This window comes from Tenrec ecaudatus, chromosome 8 (genome assembly GCF_050624435.1).
Source record: "Tenrec ecaudatus isolate mTenEca1 chromosome 8, mTenEca1.hap1, whole genome shotgun sequence".
Classification (NCBI taxonomy): Eukaryota; Metazoa; Chordata; class Mammalia; order Afrosoricida; family Tenrecidae; genus Tenrec; species Tenrec ecaudatus.
Window position 1 is genome coordinate 21,171,761 of NC_134537.1, and position 18,417 is coordinate 21,190,177.

At 40.8% G+C, this 18,417-nt stretch overlaps 1 protein-coding gene across 4 annotated transcripts in view; it reads right to left on the reverse strand.

The window, feature by feature from the left end:
• PEX5L (peroxisomal biogenesis factor 5 like) overlaps window positions 1–18,417 on the reverse strand; it is a 213,064-nt gene that overhangs the window by 79,733 nt on the left and 114,914 nt on the right. For all 4 annotated transcript variants that reach the window (XM_075555606.1, XM_075555604.1, XM_075555605.1 and 1 more), the window contains one exon: window positions 16,518–16,614. In XM_075555606.1, coding sequence (XP_075411721.1) covers window positions 16,518–16,614 — 97 coding nt within the window. The remainder of the gene's footprint in view (window positions 1–16,517; window positions 16,615–18,417) is intronic.

The window sequence follows — 18,417 nt, forward strand, 5'->3', positions numbered from 1 at the left end:
TCTTTTGTCCAAAGCCCAGAAAACCATATTACATTTTGGTGTCCAAGATAAATTCAGAATACCCCCAAATGGAACTAAGCTTTATTCAAAACAGTATTTTGTTCTTTTGGCTGGAGAGCTAAGTGTTAATAGGTTGCTGTGAATCCTAAGGAAGTTATGAGGCATACTTTGTAAACAATACTATATACCTTTGTGTAGATTTAGAAACAGCACAAATGAATCCAGAGTTTAGACTGTGACGGAATAGTTTTGTTTGGAAATTGTATGGCCCCTCTTAGAGAATTGAAAAAGCCATAAGGACCTTGTAGGTATAAAGAGCTCTGGTAGCCTAGTGGATTAATATTGAGCTATTAACCAGAAGGTCGGTGGTTTGAAACTAACAGTCACTCCACAGGAGAAAGATGAGGTTGAGATTTAAAGCCTAGGAACCCCGGGTGGGGGGTGCTGTGGGGTGGTGGTACAATTCTACCCTATAGGGTTGCTGTGAGTTGGAATTGAACGGATGACAATGAGTTTGGTTTGGTTTCAGGCATAGAGGATTGATTAGGTCACCAGGTGAGTGCTCAGCTGTGAAATCCAGGTGGGAGAGCACACTGTCTAAGTGCCGCTGCCCTTGGCGGTTATATCTCCTTTCTGATTGAGGCCTTTCCAGTGACCTTATGATTTCGACTGTGTGCTGAGTGTCATTTGTCCTTTGTTTTGCTTGTAGCTTCTTCTTTTGGATTCTTGCATCATGGATTAAATTTTCTTGAGATGAAAGTGTTGCCTTCAATTCTCTCAACATTTATTCCCCCCAGATTCTCTCAGTTCTTCTTTTCGCCGCTGATCCTGCAGAACACTCGTATTGGTTCTGACCAAGTCATTGGCTTTGTTGTGAGGCTCTCTATTTGCAACTTGTCAGCACAGATGGTGTCGTCAGCCTGCTCAAGTGTACTGCTGTTACCCAAAGGGTCAGAGGTTTTAACCAACAGGTCAGTGGTTCAAACCCAGCCAGCAGCTGGTGATCTGCCCCTGTACAGACTACATACAGCCAACTCTAGGGGCAGTCCTACGCTGTTTCAGAGGGCCGTTAGGAGTCAGAATGGACTTGCTGGCACGGAGCCACTACTACGTTGGCCTTTGCTTTGGTTCCTAATGTGCACACGTTGCAATGCTCCGTCCACGCTACCCCGTTTCTGGCAACGACGTATGTCTTCAGTGCACACGATTCTCATCTGATGGCAGAGTTAATGGGGTTGTGCTGGAGGAGGGCTGCTTTAGGTTACCTTCTTGGGCGCCCTTTCATCACCAGGGAGATAAACGAAAAGGCTCATAAATGACACGGTGTCTCTGAGGGGGACAAAGAGGGCCCCCAATGCCTGGTGCTGTCTCTGCTACTTCACCATCTGTCCCCACGTTTGGGCAAAGCTCTTTCTGCTGCCCTCACCATGATTCATTCCCTATAGCGATTTCAGGAGGGGCAGCCCAGGGACAGAGAGCATCTCTCACAGCCCCCCTCTTACCATGGGGATTTCTAACAGAATGTTATCTCCTGGTGCTAGTTTCAGAGTGCTCTGTAGCTTATGCTTATGAGTTTTCAATAAGAACTCAGCAAATGTGGCAGAGAACAGCTTCCCAATCAGGAGACACTTGAGTAATTGGTAGGCCTGTTTACAAAATAATGTGCCCCACCCCCAATGTGAAAAAGGCAAAAGGAGATGACGTGGTTTCTGGATATTACACGACAGCATTTTCTGTTACATCTGCTTGATCTGGTATTAGTCTCCAATGGCTGCCATGTCAAATACTCACAAAGAAGGTGGCTTAAAACAACAGAAATGAATGCCATCACAGTTTGGGGAGCCAGGAGTCTGAAATCAAGGTGTCAGCAGTCCCAGGCTTTAGGACCAGTGGCTGCCAAGCAGATTCCATCTCACGGCAGCCATTTGGACAAACCAGATTAAACATCTTCTTTCATGATTCTTAATTTAATCACGGTTTTGTCATATAAAGTAGCATTCATTCTTTTGTCTATAAGGTTATATTCATATGTTCCATGAATTGGGGCAGGAACATACTGTGGGGGGACCATCACATGTTGGGCTGTTCATCTTGAGGTCAGAAGTTCAAAGCTACCAGCCTAACTGTGGGGGAAAGATGGGGCTTTCTACTCCCTTAAAGAATTGCAGTCTCAGAAACCCACAAGGGCAGGTCTACCCTGTCCTATAAGTTCACCGGGAGTAAGAATCGCCTCGATGGCAGTGAGTTATCATCCGGCTCACTGCAACCCTCATTGGATACAATCTGTCTGGTTAACAGACATCAAGGCACAGATGGTTCGCAATCTCTTAGATGGATAAGTTGTTAGGATGTTATAAGGGGGTAGAGAAGTGACCTCTAAAGGGGATATAATCTTATTGTAGAGTAGAAAGTAAACCCATCTTGTTCCTAACAGGGAAAACTGTTTTTGGTCATTTCTTTCCCAATGGACTACACAAATGTCTCTTCTTCAGTCCTTTGTTTCTGTGAACCAGTTCTGCAATCCTCCGGTTGGAAGAAAGCACAACATTTAGAGACATAATGCATGGTAAGAAATAAACTGCGCAGCAATACAACGAGGCCCAGATGACTCATGAATGGCATCAGGGGAGGAGGAAGCGATACTATTTTTGATCCAAGGCACTGCCTTGAAAGGCGGCCATTTTTACCAGTGAAATACGATCTGCCTTTCCCGTGAAGCTTGACCTAACAGACTTCCATTACTGTCACCGGCTTCCCTTTCATCAATGTTTCATGGCCCCACTGAGTTATGAATCACAGGATCTAAAGGTCACCATGTATCAGGAAGGAGAAGAAAAATCTCTCTCTCAGGATGCTCAGCTTACAGTTCGTATCCTCTCTACCATTTAGAAGCGTAAGAGCAAATAGAATCTTCCTGTGCAAATGAAGTTCTATTTTGATAGCACAATTACTGGGTATGTACGCACCATTTTCCACATCATTAGAAAGGACTTCGGTTTCAACTAAGTGTTGTCTACTCACATTAAAAAACCATCTATTTTGCCCAAAGAAGCAAATGGTAAACACGAGGAAATATAGGTAAATACTGAATGTAAACAGAGACTGTTCTCCAGCTGCCATTAATCGGTAACTAAAGGTTCTGAACGATCAGCAACTCGACAGCAAGCCCAACCCTGCTGTGGAAAGGCCTGAGAATGAAAGTGCCATTATAACACACACTAAAAGCCAGGCTTCGTTTCAGCCAAGGCACGTTTAAAACATTCTAATGACATTATTCGCCACTTGTCTGCCAGTTTGACCTAGCAGGTTGCTATTATGCTGGAAGCCGAGCCGCAGGGATTTCGAATAGAGGCAGGGTCCCCCGGGATGAAGAGGTTTCAGCAGAGTTTCCAGACTGAGAACCGAGGAGGCAGAAAGAAGATGCTCTTTCGGAGGATGAGACAGTGAGTAGCACAGGACGTTGTCTAATACAGTGCCAGGAGATGAGTCCCTGAGGTGGGAAGGTGCTCAGAATACGACTGAGGACTTGGTCAACTGTAAGATTGTAAGATTGTAAGTTGACTTGGTCAACTGTTTCGATCTTTTGTAAAATTCTCCACCGCACCAGCAACCGCCAGGCATTGTTCTTAAATACAGTATTTTAATTGGCTTCAAAAATTGGCTTTAAGGGGTTTCCACTCTCCAAAGCAGAAAGCTTTAGTTTCTCTGAATGTTGATTGTTCTGAATAACCACTGTTAGAGAGAAGAATTTAAGAACTTAAAATAAATCATCGCGTGCTTTGTTCTTTTTATTTAAAAGAATAATTTTGATCAAAACTATGACTTGAAAATGATTGTGGTAATCCTAGTATAACTTGCTGGCTAATCACCATGAGGATCATTTATAGCTTCTCATACATTTTTTTCTGGGTATGATTGCTGGAGATCTCTCACCAAAACACATGTTAAAAGTGCACTGTTCTTTCAAAACCTGGATGGGGTAAATTGAAAATGAGTTCAGGGGCTAACCAAAGGTTAGAGGTTCAAGTTCACCAAGAGGTGCCTTGGAAGAAAGTCCTGATCATCCACCTATTCTGAAAAAAGAAAACCAACTGCTGCAAACCTTATAGAACACAACACTCTGACACACAGAGGGTTGCCGTGAGTTGAATTGACAGCAAATGGCAACTGTTTCTATTTAATTGTAGAAAAGAAAAGTACTTTCTAGCAACTAGCACATTATAGGTAACAGTAGGATAAAGTCATTAAAAGTATAAGTTCTGGAGTCAAATTGCCTTAGGCCAAATTCTGGTTTACTGCTTACACTAGTGACTGAACAAATTACTTAGTCTTCAATATTCTCATCTTCAAATGTTTACACCTAGAGTCTTCATGTATTGACCTTTCTGTTATCTGACATTTCATACTTGTGACCATAGTAAAAAAACTAATATCTGATTATTTTTCACATTAACGGCATGTGCCTGGCAGGAAGGAAACTGAGGTACAAGGTGAGAGTAATGTTGGGTGGGATGGTTAAGGCCATGTGCCAAGTTGGATGATCCATGATTCTCAGTGATCCGGCAGTTACAAGATTGTGTAATTTGGCATCCATGCAATGCTGTGATTTGGTAGTTACATAATGACCTGTGGTTATGTAATGATGTGGTCATCCTTCATTTTCACATTACAACAATTTTCCCATAATGACCTAGTCTTTGGAGCCTAACCATGTTGATAAGTGAGGAGTGGGTGAATTCACTTACCGACTAAATGGAAGAATTGAGTACAATGACTCATGTAAATATACATCAAAATAGGCTCAGTTCATAGTAAGTGCTCAATAAAATTTGGATTTTATTATTATCCTCTTTCTGGTGTTTTTCAGCTGTGACTTCAGGAAAGGAGAGCAGTTCATGAAAAGTATTTGTTTCTCAAGTGCTTTTGTTTAGTGGTAAATGAAGATGAACTGGATCCTCTAGTTCCGATGATTGAAGCACCTGATTCATCGAGAAGCTCAGGGTTTTAAAAACACTATCCGTTAACATTTATTGTCAAACTCTCCCATGCAACAGTCCTTTCTTTGTCAAGAGCAAACTCCTGCAGCTTGGCACATGGTGTGAAAGCGCATGGCTCCCATCTCCATACAGCCATGACAGTCTAGGCTGTGGAGCATCAAAGGGCCGAAAGTGCTGATTTTGAGAAGAGACGGACAGCTCTGTTTTCAGGCATAACAACATTATTCCTGGAAACTCGTTTCAAAGAACATTTGGAATAAAACCTTATCGTCCTTTTATTTTTTTTTCTGCCCCAGAATAAAGATCAGCTACTACATCCACCTATTTTTCAGGTATTGTTGCCCGCCTGCCCCGCTTTTTAAACTTCAAAAAATACTTGTTGAGGACCTATTATGTGCAAGTTTCTTATTATGCTGCAGTTGATCTTTCTGATGTCCTCACTTCCTGCCTGCCTCCCTGTCTTTCTCTCATCTTTCTTCATCGACAGCTCAGTGTGCCCGGCCAGAGAAAGATTGAGGGGAGTTGACATAATCACGTTTTGTCCGTCAACAAGCAAAACTAGTATATTTGCAGTGTACTGTCTAACGGTTTTCTGTGAGCTATAGAGGTCTTTGCTACTTCTGATGATCTTATCATCCAACTCGTCTTTTTAACTTCTTTGCTGTTCACCAATGGTTTTATCGACAGAGGGCATCCAATCACGTTTGCTGAATTGAAATAGAACGAAGTGGCAGCTATAAGTATGAGAAAATGAGGATTTGGGAATGAATTTCAGGAAAAGGAAGCACAAAATTAGGCATGGCCTTGGATCAGATGACCATCTTACTTTATTTCTAACAGTTTCTTGATCTGTAATATTGAGTCATAATCAAGGCTTCCAACGAGAAGGAAAACAGACGGGTTGTCTGTTTGTCTGTCTCAGGTGGCTAAGCCTGATGTGGCTGATAGGAGGCGGTGTGTGTGAGAGAGCTTGAATTTCAGAAGCTGGTGAGTAAGATGTGAATTCTTCCGTCTCTCCTTCTTTTCTTAAGGATTCATTATTTTCCTCTGTGAAACGGGAGATTTTTACCTCTGAAGCTTGTTGTAAGCATTGGAAGTCCAATATGAGAAGCACAATTTCATCTCATATGTAATAACTGAAAGCAACTGGTCGGTGTTTCCTTTGATATTATTTCAAAAACATATAGGAAACACACTTGCATTTATAGCTCACAGTTTGAATTGTATCAGGTTGCGATATGACCCTGCTGATGGAATTAGGACTCTGTGAAAATCAGCCTTTGGTGTGCCAATGCCAGCAACATCAGTGAGCTCTGTGGTTGTGACCGAGCGCTTGAAGAGCCTGCTGCTACCTGCAGCCCAACTCAGGTGCACAAGACCTGGTCTTGAGTCTCTGTCCCAGCACCCAAACTTGGAAAGCCAATGCCTGAGCCATGTTCCCCCAAAGAAGCTTGATTCTTTTCCTGTCGGCTCACCATCAGGATCTTACTCCCTTTATGGAAAAAAATATGCCTATTTTACATCATTACTTCCTGTGTTTTCCTTGAATTCTTCAAATGCTTTCAAAATTTTCAGATTGCATGATTTTTTTCCCTGTTAGCAATTAACTCTTAGGAAATAGTAATCACGCAGCTCTTATAAGTGTCAAGTAACCTTGTTCTGAATTCCATAGCGACAGTATAACTTATTACAACCTGCCACTCTGATTAGCTCACTATTCAAAACACTATTTGAAAGAGACTAAACGAGTTTTCCCTTTTCCCAAGCCTGAGAAGAAATGAAGCCCGCCGAAGAATTGTTCACATAGAGAGCTTCCGTTCTCTTGTGATCCTGAAATACGTTTTGAAACAAGGTTTGCACATGGTCCCTCATCTATGGCGTTGTTTCAGACAAAGGTGAATGTTGCCTTAGGAGAAGAAAGCTGTCCCTTGATTTTCCTGTGCACTCTTTACAGTGGGGCTGTCACATGATGTGGTGGGCTAACACTGTTTATTGGAGTAATTTCAAGTTGGTTTCCAGTTGAAATCTTAGACCACCTTGTTCAAATTTAAGGAGTCTTGTGGCACTTAATAACCATGGCACTGTGGTATAATCATTAGGCTGTTAACCCCAAGGTTGGTGCTTCAAACCCATCGACCACTCCTCGGGAGAAAGATGAGGCTCTCTGCTCCCATAATGATATGTTGTTGTTGTTAGGTACTGTTGCATTGGTTCTGACTCACAGCAACTCTGTGTACAATAGAAAGTAACACTGCCTGGGCCTGTGCAGTCCTCACAATGACCGTATGTCCAACTTCATCCTTGCAGCCATGGCATCAAGGGGCTTCGTTTTCTCTGCCCGTCAATCAAGCATGATGTTATTTTCCAGGGATGGATACCTCACACATTCAAAATACATGAGATAAAGTCTCTCCATCCTGGCTTCTAAGATGCATTCTGGCTGTACGTTTTTCCAAGACAGATTTGCTTGTTCTTTTGGCAGTCTTTTGGTACTTTCAATATTCTTTACCAGAATCATAATTCAACAGCATCAATTCTTCCATCATCCATATTCAATGTCCAACTTTCACATGCATATAAAATGACCAGAAAGACCATGGCTTGGATCAGGTATCATTTAGTCTTCAAAGTAACATCTTTGCTGTCCAACTTTATCAAAGCCCTGTGTAGCAGAGTTACCCAATGCAATGTCTCCTTTAATCTCTTGTTTATTTCTCCAAACATATAAGGAGATTTTAATATATGGAGAGCTACTCTAAACCTTAAATTGTTTGAAGTTACATTGCTGAGCACCCATGGTGACTCAAGTAGAATGAGGTCATCAGTCCCCTTTGCTCCTCCCACCGCAGGAGGCTGATTCAGTTGAGAGTCTACCTTACACGGTATGACCTCCACTCATTGATTACACTGGATTCCATCATGGAAAGTGATCGCATTACACTTGATTCCATTATGGCAGGTAACCTGATGGTTAAAAAACAAGAACAAAACTACATGATAGTTTCTTGATCCTAAAGTTGTGAACTATAAAATACACTGTATAGAATAAACTTGTCATCCTGGGGGAAATGACTACAGTGTATATAGAAGTCACAAAGAAGTCTCTTAAAGCTGGGTCTGGAGATGACCAATCTAGGACTTACATCGGGGTGAAAGTACCCCTTTGTCCCAAGCAACAAGTCTCTGGTATAACTAAGAATGTGGTGAAATGCTAGCTGAGATCTCCTTTCATCAAAAACTAGCCATGAGACCGAGAGCCGCTTATGATTTCCTGATGGCAATAAGAATGATTGAATTATTGAACTATTGAATTGTATGCTATGTAAATGTGCCAATAAATGTGCCAATAAAACTGTTGGGGGGTGGGAGAGTTGCGTCTGGTCTCGGGGGTTCTATTAAGGAAGTTCAAATTCCTTCCAAGTATCTTTGTTTTCCATGAACAAAGCACAACTCTTCTTCAGATGAAAGTCTGGTATGGATACGATGTGTACCCCAACTCACTGCCATTGAGTTGCTTCTGACTCATGGTGACCCTGTAGGGGGGAGTTGAAATGCTGACTCCATTTCATTTCCAGAAATCTTTATGGAGCAGACTGCCACATCTTGTTGGCTGCGTTCAGCTTTCTGAATGGTTGGTGGGTTCGAACCATGACTTTTCGACTAGCAGCCAAGGGCTTAACCACTGTTCCACTCTACCTCCTGCAATACCTACCCATTTAAACCAACCCCATTGCCATTGAGTTGATTCCAACTCACAGCAACCCCAAAAGGAGTAAATGTGCTCCTTATGGTTTCTTAGAGTGTTCATCTTAATGGAAACAGCCTCTTCTTTCTCTAGTGGAGCAGCTGGTGGGTTTGAACGGCCAACCTTGTCATTTGCAGCCCAATGCTTAGCCCACAGTGCCACCAGAGCTCCTTAAATAACATAAAAAGTCAAACTCACTGTGATTGAGTTAGTGTTGATTTATAGCAACCCTGTTGGACAGGTAGACCGGCTCCTATGGGAGTCCAAGTCTATAAGTTAAACAAAACAAACGGACTAGCTCGTATGTCACAAAAGAATTCGAGTCTGTTTCATCTTTCCTTTGCCCCCTTTTATAACCATTCTGACCGGAGATTAGGTGTGGTGGGTAAGGAATCCGGAGGGTTTTAAAGGCTGTGGCCCTCCTCTCCCATCGTTGGCTTTCATTTTATATTATCATCTTTCCTTCTTATTTGTAGAACATAACACAGACAAAGGAAGCACACTATGTGTCATTCCCCAGCCCATCACGTCAAAATAGTCGCAGTTTCCCAGGAAACCCCTTGTGTATGTGGTTCTTTCTTCTTGTCTTACTCACCTCCCTTTCTTACCACCCTGTCCCTCTCATCCCCCCACCTCTCTGTCACACTCTCCAAAGTATTTTCCTTTGGCGTGAAAACCATTTTTCCCCTTTAAAATAATAGTGTCATGAAATATGTATCTTTATAAGATGGACTAACATTGCTGAGCATCATGTCCTCTGATTTTGTCCATGTCTTAAGATGTTTGACAGACTCATTATTGCTGTAGAAGAAGGTTTATTATTTCATTGTGTGGATGGACCCGCGTTTTGTGGATCCATTCCTCGACAGATGGGTTTTGATGATTTCCATCATTTTGTTATGAGAGAAATTGCTGCAGTGATATAAGGTGCATATATCTGTTTGTATGTATTCTTCATTTCTTTAGGGGCATATATCAAGTAGAGAGATTGCAGGAGCAAAATGTATTTGCATTTGCACTTTTTAAAGACGCACCATAATATTTTCTATAGTGGTTGTACAATTCTGCAATCTCACCAATGCCTTTGTGGCATTTATTATTTTCTGTTTTTTTTAAGGTGCTATCTTGTTGTTGTTTTAATTTGTATTTCTTATTTAATATCTTGACTGATTCTTCTATGGAGCACTTATTGTGAATCCAAGCAAGATGAGATTCTTCACTACCTTGATCTTTTCTCTTTATCATGATGTTACCTATTGGTCCAATTGGGATGATATTTTTTTCCTTTACATTAATTTGTAATCCATATATGTGTCTGAGAAGTCTTAAATAGGATTGCTATGAATTGGAATCGATTTGATGGCATTTTTTTTTAAACTGAAAATTTACCTTCTCTACGTCCCCCAAACATATATCTACTGCTGGTTATGACTCACATAGCCTCTTCCGGCCAGTATAGAACTGATCCCATTGGGTTTTAGATGCTGTAACTTTTTATGGAACCAGACAATCTCAACTTTTTCCTGTGGGTTTGATGTGCCATTGCCAGCTTTTCCATTAGCAGAACCATGCTTAGTCCATGGAGTCACCAGGGTTTATTTCATATGGTGGTGCCATGTTAGGCTGCTAACAGAAATTCATAAGCCACTCCATGGGAGAAAAAACTTGGAGATGTATTCCCATAAAGATTGCAGTCTAGAAAAATCCTCTAAGGCAGATCAACTTTTCGTAAAGCACAGATGAGTGAGAATGAACTCGATGGCATACAGCAACGTGCTGTTGCAACGTGCGGTAGACACACCGGTCCTCACTGCCAGTAGATCAGCTGTCTTGCTTCTCCAGCTGACTGATGTGGCTACTTTATACATACTGAACCTTGAATTTGTAAAAATTTACCATTTGATCATAGGCTGGAAAAAATATGAAATGATAATTTTCATGAGATTAGATAAATCTTGATACATAATCAACCAGCGTTTTAGAAAAAAAATGATTATAATTATGATGTATAAAGCATGGGGGCAATGCTTTATACATCATTGGGCATCCTCTAAAAGAGTCCCTATGATTCTAGACAGCCGTCTCTAATAGCACACTTTTACCTATGTTTTGGAAGACAGTATTGAGACTCTCCTACGAATTTCCCAAAGCACATCATGTTTGCTTAAAATCAGGCACTTGGTTGTGTAATCGGCAGGACAGTGTGTGGGAAGAAACCAGACAAGCAGCAGTCACTGGAATAATACGATCAATGCAGGGGGTCTCCATGGCAACCCAGGACTCCAGCTGATCCTCCTCCCCTTGCCCCCATACAACAGCCCACCTGGGTGAAATCTCAGAGACATTTCATTGCGGGCTACATCAAATTGTTGCAAGCATTCCAGTTTACGAAACATTACAGGTTACTTAACCTGATTCTAAAACTCCCACAAATTTATAAAGAAATGTTTCTCTAGTAAGTGCTATAAATTTGCTTTTGAACAGGTATTTTTAGAATGAGCAAAAGGGAAGAAAACTCACTTTCGTGCTACATTTACAATCCAGGGAGCTGCAGAGGTACGTGTTTAGGGAGTTTGTTGACTTGTTCCTCTCAGTAGAGTTCAGTGGTAATGTCCATCTCTCTCATATAAAGGACAAGTTGTAAATCAAGGTGGTGATATTGGTGGCCTAAAGAGATGTCTAGAGGCCTCCCATTTCTTTGAACTCTGATGGCATTGTTGGGTAAGTGTTCAGTTGGGAGCCACAAGGTAAGCGGTTTACCAGCCACTCCCTCAGGAAAAACCTTCAGGGTGTTTGCTTCCATCCAGGTTTATAGCCTTGGAACCCCTATGAATTCAAATTGATTTAATGGCAATGGTTTGGGTTCTACTTCTTCACTGTCGGTGTCTTCTTTGGCACCTATTTGTTTTGAGTTCACAGACAAGTTTTTAAATCTATCTCAGTTTTTCCTTCCTTTTTTTGGTCTCAGGTATTTGATCTCTGTTGTTGAGTTGTTAAGTGCTGTCAGGTCAGTTCTGACTGATAGTGACCCTATGTACAGCGGATTGAAACACTGCCTATCTGAAAAGAACTGGACCGATGGTTCTGGAGGGATACGGGAGAAGGGGAGGTGGGAGAAAGGAAGTGGGGGAACCAACTCAGGCACAAGGGAACAAGTGAACTAAAATCAATGGAGAGAAAGGCGTAGGATGCCTAGTGGGGCTTAATCCAGGGCAATGTAGCACTGAGTAATTACTAAACCCAAATGAAGGTCGAGCATGATGGTGGGACAAGAGGAAAGTAAAAGGAAAGAGCCAGGAGCCATATAGAGGTCTAAATACAGGCATGTACATCTATCTATCTATCTATCTATCTATCTATCTATCTATCTATCTATCTATCTATCTATCTTTATATATCTCTATCTATATATATCTATATATGGGGGATAGAACTATATACTCATATCTATATGTTAATAATTTAGGTTGCAAATGGACATTGGGCCTTGACTTAAGTACTCCCTCAACACAAGAACACTTTGTTCTAATAATCCGGCACTCTGTGCTGCTCATCTTCCTGACATGATTGCTGAAGACAAAATGGGTGCATAAACAAATGTAGTGAAGAAAGCTGATGGTGCCTGGCTATCAAAAGATATAGCAGCTGGGGTCTTAAAGGCTTGAAGAGAAACAAGTGGCCATCTAGCTGACAAGCAACAAAGCCCACATGGAAGTAGCACACCAAGCTGTGTGCTCATGAGGTGTCAATGGGATCAGGTATCAGGCATCTAAGACCCAGAAAAAAATCCTACCCAATGTGAAGGGGGAGCATGGGGTGGAGACACAATGCCTATCTATAGACAATTGGACATCCCCTCACAGAAGGGTCACAGGGAAGAGATGAGAGCCATTCAGGGTGCAGTATAGCACTGATGAAACATGCGACTTTCCTTTAGTTCTTTGGTGCTTCCTTCCCCCCACTATCATGACCTCAATTCTACTTTACAAATCGCATTAGACCAGAACATGCACACTGCTACAGAGAAGAGCCTAAAACACAGAGAATCCAGGACAGATAAACCTCTCAGAGCCAGCAATGATTGTAGAGATACCAGGAGGATTAGGGGGGATGTGGGGAGAAAGGGGGAATCGATCACAAGGATCAATCTATAACCCTCTCCTAGGGGAACAAACAACAGAAAAGTGGATAAGGGGCAACAGAGGATGATGTTAGATATTAAAATAATAATCTATAACTTATCAAGGGAGTGTGCATGTGGGGAAAGGAGGGGGAAGAAATGGGGAGCCAGTATCAGGGGCTCAAGTGGGAAGAGATTGTTCCAAAAATGGCGATGGCAGCATATGTATGGATCATGATAAGAGAGGTAAGAGCCCCCAATAAAAGTATCTAATTAAAAAAAAGAAAAATGATAAAAACTAAAAAAGAAAAAACACCAACACCCAAACACTGCCTATCCATAAACTGGGGAAAAAAGTGAATTTACCTTAAAGACATAGATATATTGAGATCAAATGAGCTACTTTTACATGTTAGAAGTTCTTTTCACAGGACTCAAAATTATTTGCCAGTACAATTATCCCTTTATTTTACCTCAGCCAATAGCGCCCCCTCTTAGTTTCAACATCTTATCTAGTCAGCTCAGGGAAAGCTCTCTTGTTCACTGCACTTATTTTCATAAAAAATGTAGTCTTATTTTCATTAAAATGTAGTCTTTCTTCACCACATTTGTTTATGCACCCACTTTGTCTTCAGTGATCATGTCAGGGGGGTGAGCCTCATGGGATGCCAGTTTAATAGAACAAAATATTCTTGCATTGAGGGCGTACTTGAGTGCAGGCCCAATGTCCATCTGCTATCTTAATAATAAACCTATAAATATATGCACATAAATCTATTTCCCCATCCTCATATATAAATATATTTACATATGTATATGCCTTTATTTAGACCTCTATAAATGCCCTTTGCCTTCTAGCTCTTTTCTCTATTTCTTTTCACTTTCCTCTTGAAAGTGGTGAAGAAAGCTGATGGAGCCAGCTATCAAAAGATATAGTGTCTAAGATCTTAAAGACTTGAAGGTGAACAAGCAGTCATGTAGCTCAGAAGCAACAAAGTCCACATGGAAGAAGCACACCTGCCTGTATGATCACAAGGTGCGGAAAAGATTAGTTATCAGGCATCAAAGAACAAAAAATCATATTATTGTGTGCTCACCTCCCCGATAATGATCACTGAAGACAAATGGGTGCATAAGCAAATGTGGTGAAGAAAGTTGATGGTGCCCGACTATCAAAAGATATAGCATCTGGGGTCTTAAAGGCATGAAGGTAAACAAGCGGCCATCTAGCTGGGAAGCAACAAAGCCCACATGGAAGAAGCACACCTGCCTGTGTGATCACAAGGTGCTGAAGGGATGAGGTATCAGGCATCAAAGAACAAAAATCATATCATTGTGAATGAGGGGGATTACGGAATGAAGACTCAAAACCCATCTGTAGGCAACTGAACATCCCCTTACAGAAGGGTCATGGAGAGGAGATGAGCCAGTCAGGGTACAGTGTAGCAATGATGAAACATACAACTCTCCCCTAGTTCCTAAATGCTTCCTTCCCACTCACTATCATGATCCCAATTCTACCTTACAAATCCGGCTAGACCAGAGGATGTACACTGGTACAGATAGGAACTGGAAACACAGGGAATCCAAGATGAGTGATCCCTTCAGAACCAGTGGTGAGTGGGGATACCGGGAGGGTGGAGGGAAGGTAGGGTAGAGAGGGGAAACAGATAAAGATCTACATACAACCTCCTCCCTGGGGGATGGGCAACAGAAAAGTGCAGAAGCGAGAGGTCAGACAGTGTAAGAAATGACAAAACAATAAGTTATAAATTATCAAGGGTTCATGAGGGAGGGGGAGCAGGGAGAGAGGGGATAAATTGAGAGGCTGATGCCAGGGGTTTATATAGAGAGCAAATGTTTTGAGAATGAAGAGGGTAACAAATGTACAAATGTACTTTATACAATTGATGTATATATGGATTGTGATGAGTTGGATGAGGCCCGAATAAAATGATTTTTAAAAATGGAGTCTTTTTTTTAGCTGGGCTGTAAACTCACTGTGTCACAGTTTTTGTTCTTATACTAATTTTATTCATAGGTAATCTTCAAAATATGTGGTAGTTGTACACCATCTTAGAGTAAGCAGTTTAATAAGACATAAATTTGATAAGATAAGTTTCAGTTTGGATCCTTCCACAGTCACAGGTGGATTGATAGGGTGGCTGCAACAATGGGCTAAAACGTAAAAACAATTGTGAGGATGGCACAGGGCCGGGCAGTGTTTTGTTCTGTTTTACCCAGGATAAGTACGAATTGGAACCGACTCACAGCCCTTCACATCTATAACCTAGTCACAGAGCACATTCATAAACCTCTGGCAATTTCAGAATTCTGTTATTCCTAAATTAAAATAAATTAATGACTTACTTAGCAAAATATTCATTAAGTATATGAAAAGAGGTAAACATATGATAATATTACAGTATCTTCTTTTCCCTATAAGCACATTCTCAAGTAGTGTAATAGGGACATATCGTATATATATTAACAATGGGATATGAAGAGTTTTTGCCAACAGTTACTTTGATGATTTGCATGGTTTGTGGGGAGTACAGCAGGTAGAAGATTAACTTGAAAAATAATTTTTTTAAAACTCTAGTGTAAAATAAATAATCATGTGTATCCCCCCTCATGAAACACCCAAACCATATAGACACACAAAATTCCATAAACATTTGCCCTAAATTATATTTGCTATATGGAGAATTAATATAATTTATAATACACTACTTAATGTATGTAATTATAAATTAAAAATGAATTCTTGATGCAGGCACACAAAATCCCACTGTCACTTGGTCAATGCCAACTCATCGGGACCCTGTAGGACAGGGTAGAACTGCCTGGTGAGTTTCTGAGGCTGTAACTGGATGCCTACTTCTGACGAGACCTTCGTGATTTTAGATCAAGTCTTTACCATTGGAAAGTATTCATGGGAATAAAAGATTGAGACAGACTTTCTCCTTGAAACAGTCTTAACTAAACGAGATGACCAGTTACTGACAGGCCATCTCCCCCATAGTTGAGTGTCAAGCAGTGGGAAGATGGATCTGGGTTCACACAGGACAAGGTATCTGACTTGGCTGACATGATTTTCAATGAGCACAATACTTCATGAGGTTATTTGAGTGTTAGCTGTAAGCCATGAAATGCATGGAGTAAAGTGACAGTGGACACCCGTAAACAGTAGTTCTTATTATCATTACAACCAATATTATAATGATCTATTCCTCAGCATCCAGTTTATTTTAATGTGACAATCAGGTTCCCCATGTGTAGTACCTTTTCCCACTGGGCATAGGTATGAATGAACACCCAAGATGTAATTGGCTCTCCTTTGTGTTATGTTACATAAATAGTGCTAATGCTGGAGTGGAACAGATTTTGTATTGTAAAATAACAGAACAGGAAATGGTAGGACAAGGAAAAGTGCTAAGTACACAGTGAATTCATTAACACATTTTCCAGCCAAATGTATATATATATCATCAGTTATTTTAAACATCGAGATAGAGACTGTGTAAGAGAACACATAAAATACGAAACATAGGAAAATATTCCAAATATTTTGTGCAAAATTGAAAGAAAATTACTTTGGACAGGCATTATTTGTTTAAGGAGATGAGTTCAATTGAAGAATTCTTTTTGTTACCTGTGCTGGAGTCACTAGTTCCAACTCTGAAGTAGACTCTGAATTGAGGGCGCTTTTGCCACCACTGAGTTCGGGTTGAGATCGATGCTCTGAGGACCTGTTTAGGATGCAGGAAGTGAAATGTCATAATAAGGTGTGAGGACAAGAGGAGCCTGAGAAGTGCTACCCATTAGGAAGCCCTGAACGCACTGGTCTAACTGAGGGGCCAGATTTCTTCATGAGCATCCATTAGCTTTTCTTAATACTTGCATCATCTGATAGGAGATGATGACATAGCCATAAAAGGTTATCTGTGAAATCAGAAAAAGCTAATTTTAATATCACCCATGTGATATGACATTGACTATACACATGCATCTGGCCACCAATTGAAATGCTTCAACGAGCTGGTGGAACACTGGAAGCACTCACTCATCCATGGCAAGAAATTTGGAAGGCAGCTGCCTGACCGTTTGCCTGGAAGAGAAAGGTGACCCAACAGAATGGTCAAAGTATAGAACAACATCATCGGTATCACAGGCAAGTAAAACTTGGCTGAAGATCATTCAACAACAGGGAGCTGCCAGAGGGTCACGTCGAATTCCGAAGAGGACGTGGACTCAGAAATAGCATTGCTGATGTCAGAAAGGTCTTGATTGAAAACAGAGAATAAAAGAAAGATGTTTCCTTGTGTTTTGTGGACTATAGAAGAGCATTAAACTATGTGGATCATGACTAACTATGGATTGCTTCAAGAAGACTAGGAATTCCAGAATATTCAATTGTGCTCACACAGGACCTGTACACGGACCAAGAGGCCCTTGTTCGACCACAACAGGGACATACTGCATGGCTTAAAATCAGGAAAGGTGTGCATCAGGTTCTATGCTTTCATGATACTTATTCAATCCGCATGCTGAGCAAAATCATCAGAGAACCTAGATTATATGAAGAAGAATACAGTCTCAGAATTGGAGGAAGGCTTATTAACTACCTGCAATGTACAATGACACAACCTTACTTGTTGAAAGTGAGGAAGACTTGAAGCACTTGCTGCTAAAGATCAAGGATTGTAGCCTTCCTAATTGAAAAACAATTAGCTCTTACATCATGGCCCTGCTGGACACATGCCCTCAGGAAGGAAACGCAGAAGATATGGGTGCTATAGCAAAGTGTGTTGAAGAAATTAAGATGATGTCTTGTTATCAGATAAAATAAGTCAGGTTAAGTCTTGTTTCCAAACAAACAGCCATCTACCTGAGATATCAACTAAGTCCACATGGAAGAAACACTTCAACATCAGAGAAAAAAGGATAGCAAATTCTATAATCCAAAGCTGGAGGAGGAAATAGTATCAGAGTCCAAATTGTGAGTTTCGGGTTTGCAGAAGGGCTATGAATGACATCGGGAGTCATATACATATATAATTATATATATATATATATATATATATATATACACACACATATATATTTGTGAGATCTATATAGGAATTAAACCTCTGGTGATTTCCCTCTATACATAATGGAGGGATGGGAATAAACTGGTTACGAAACAGAGTAGATTGGAGAGATGACTTTAGGAGATCAAAATGATAAATCTGATTTGAACAGTTAAAACCTTGTCAGTTGACCTCTCCTCTGATGCATGCTAGGCCTGATATGGGTTCCAACATTTTTTATGTGTTTTATTCTTTAGCTTCATATTGGGGTTTATCTCTGATGTATTTAGATATGAGGGATAGCCCTCTTGAATTTTTGTTATATGTTTTTCAGTATATGAAAGTCAGGATTAATGAACCTATGGAAATCGCAAGTAGAATAAGTGGAGGAGTGTGGGGTGAGGGTCATGGAGAGATAATATCAAGGAGTTCAAGAAGAAAGTGAATATTTAGAAACTGATTGTAGTAGTAATTGTACAA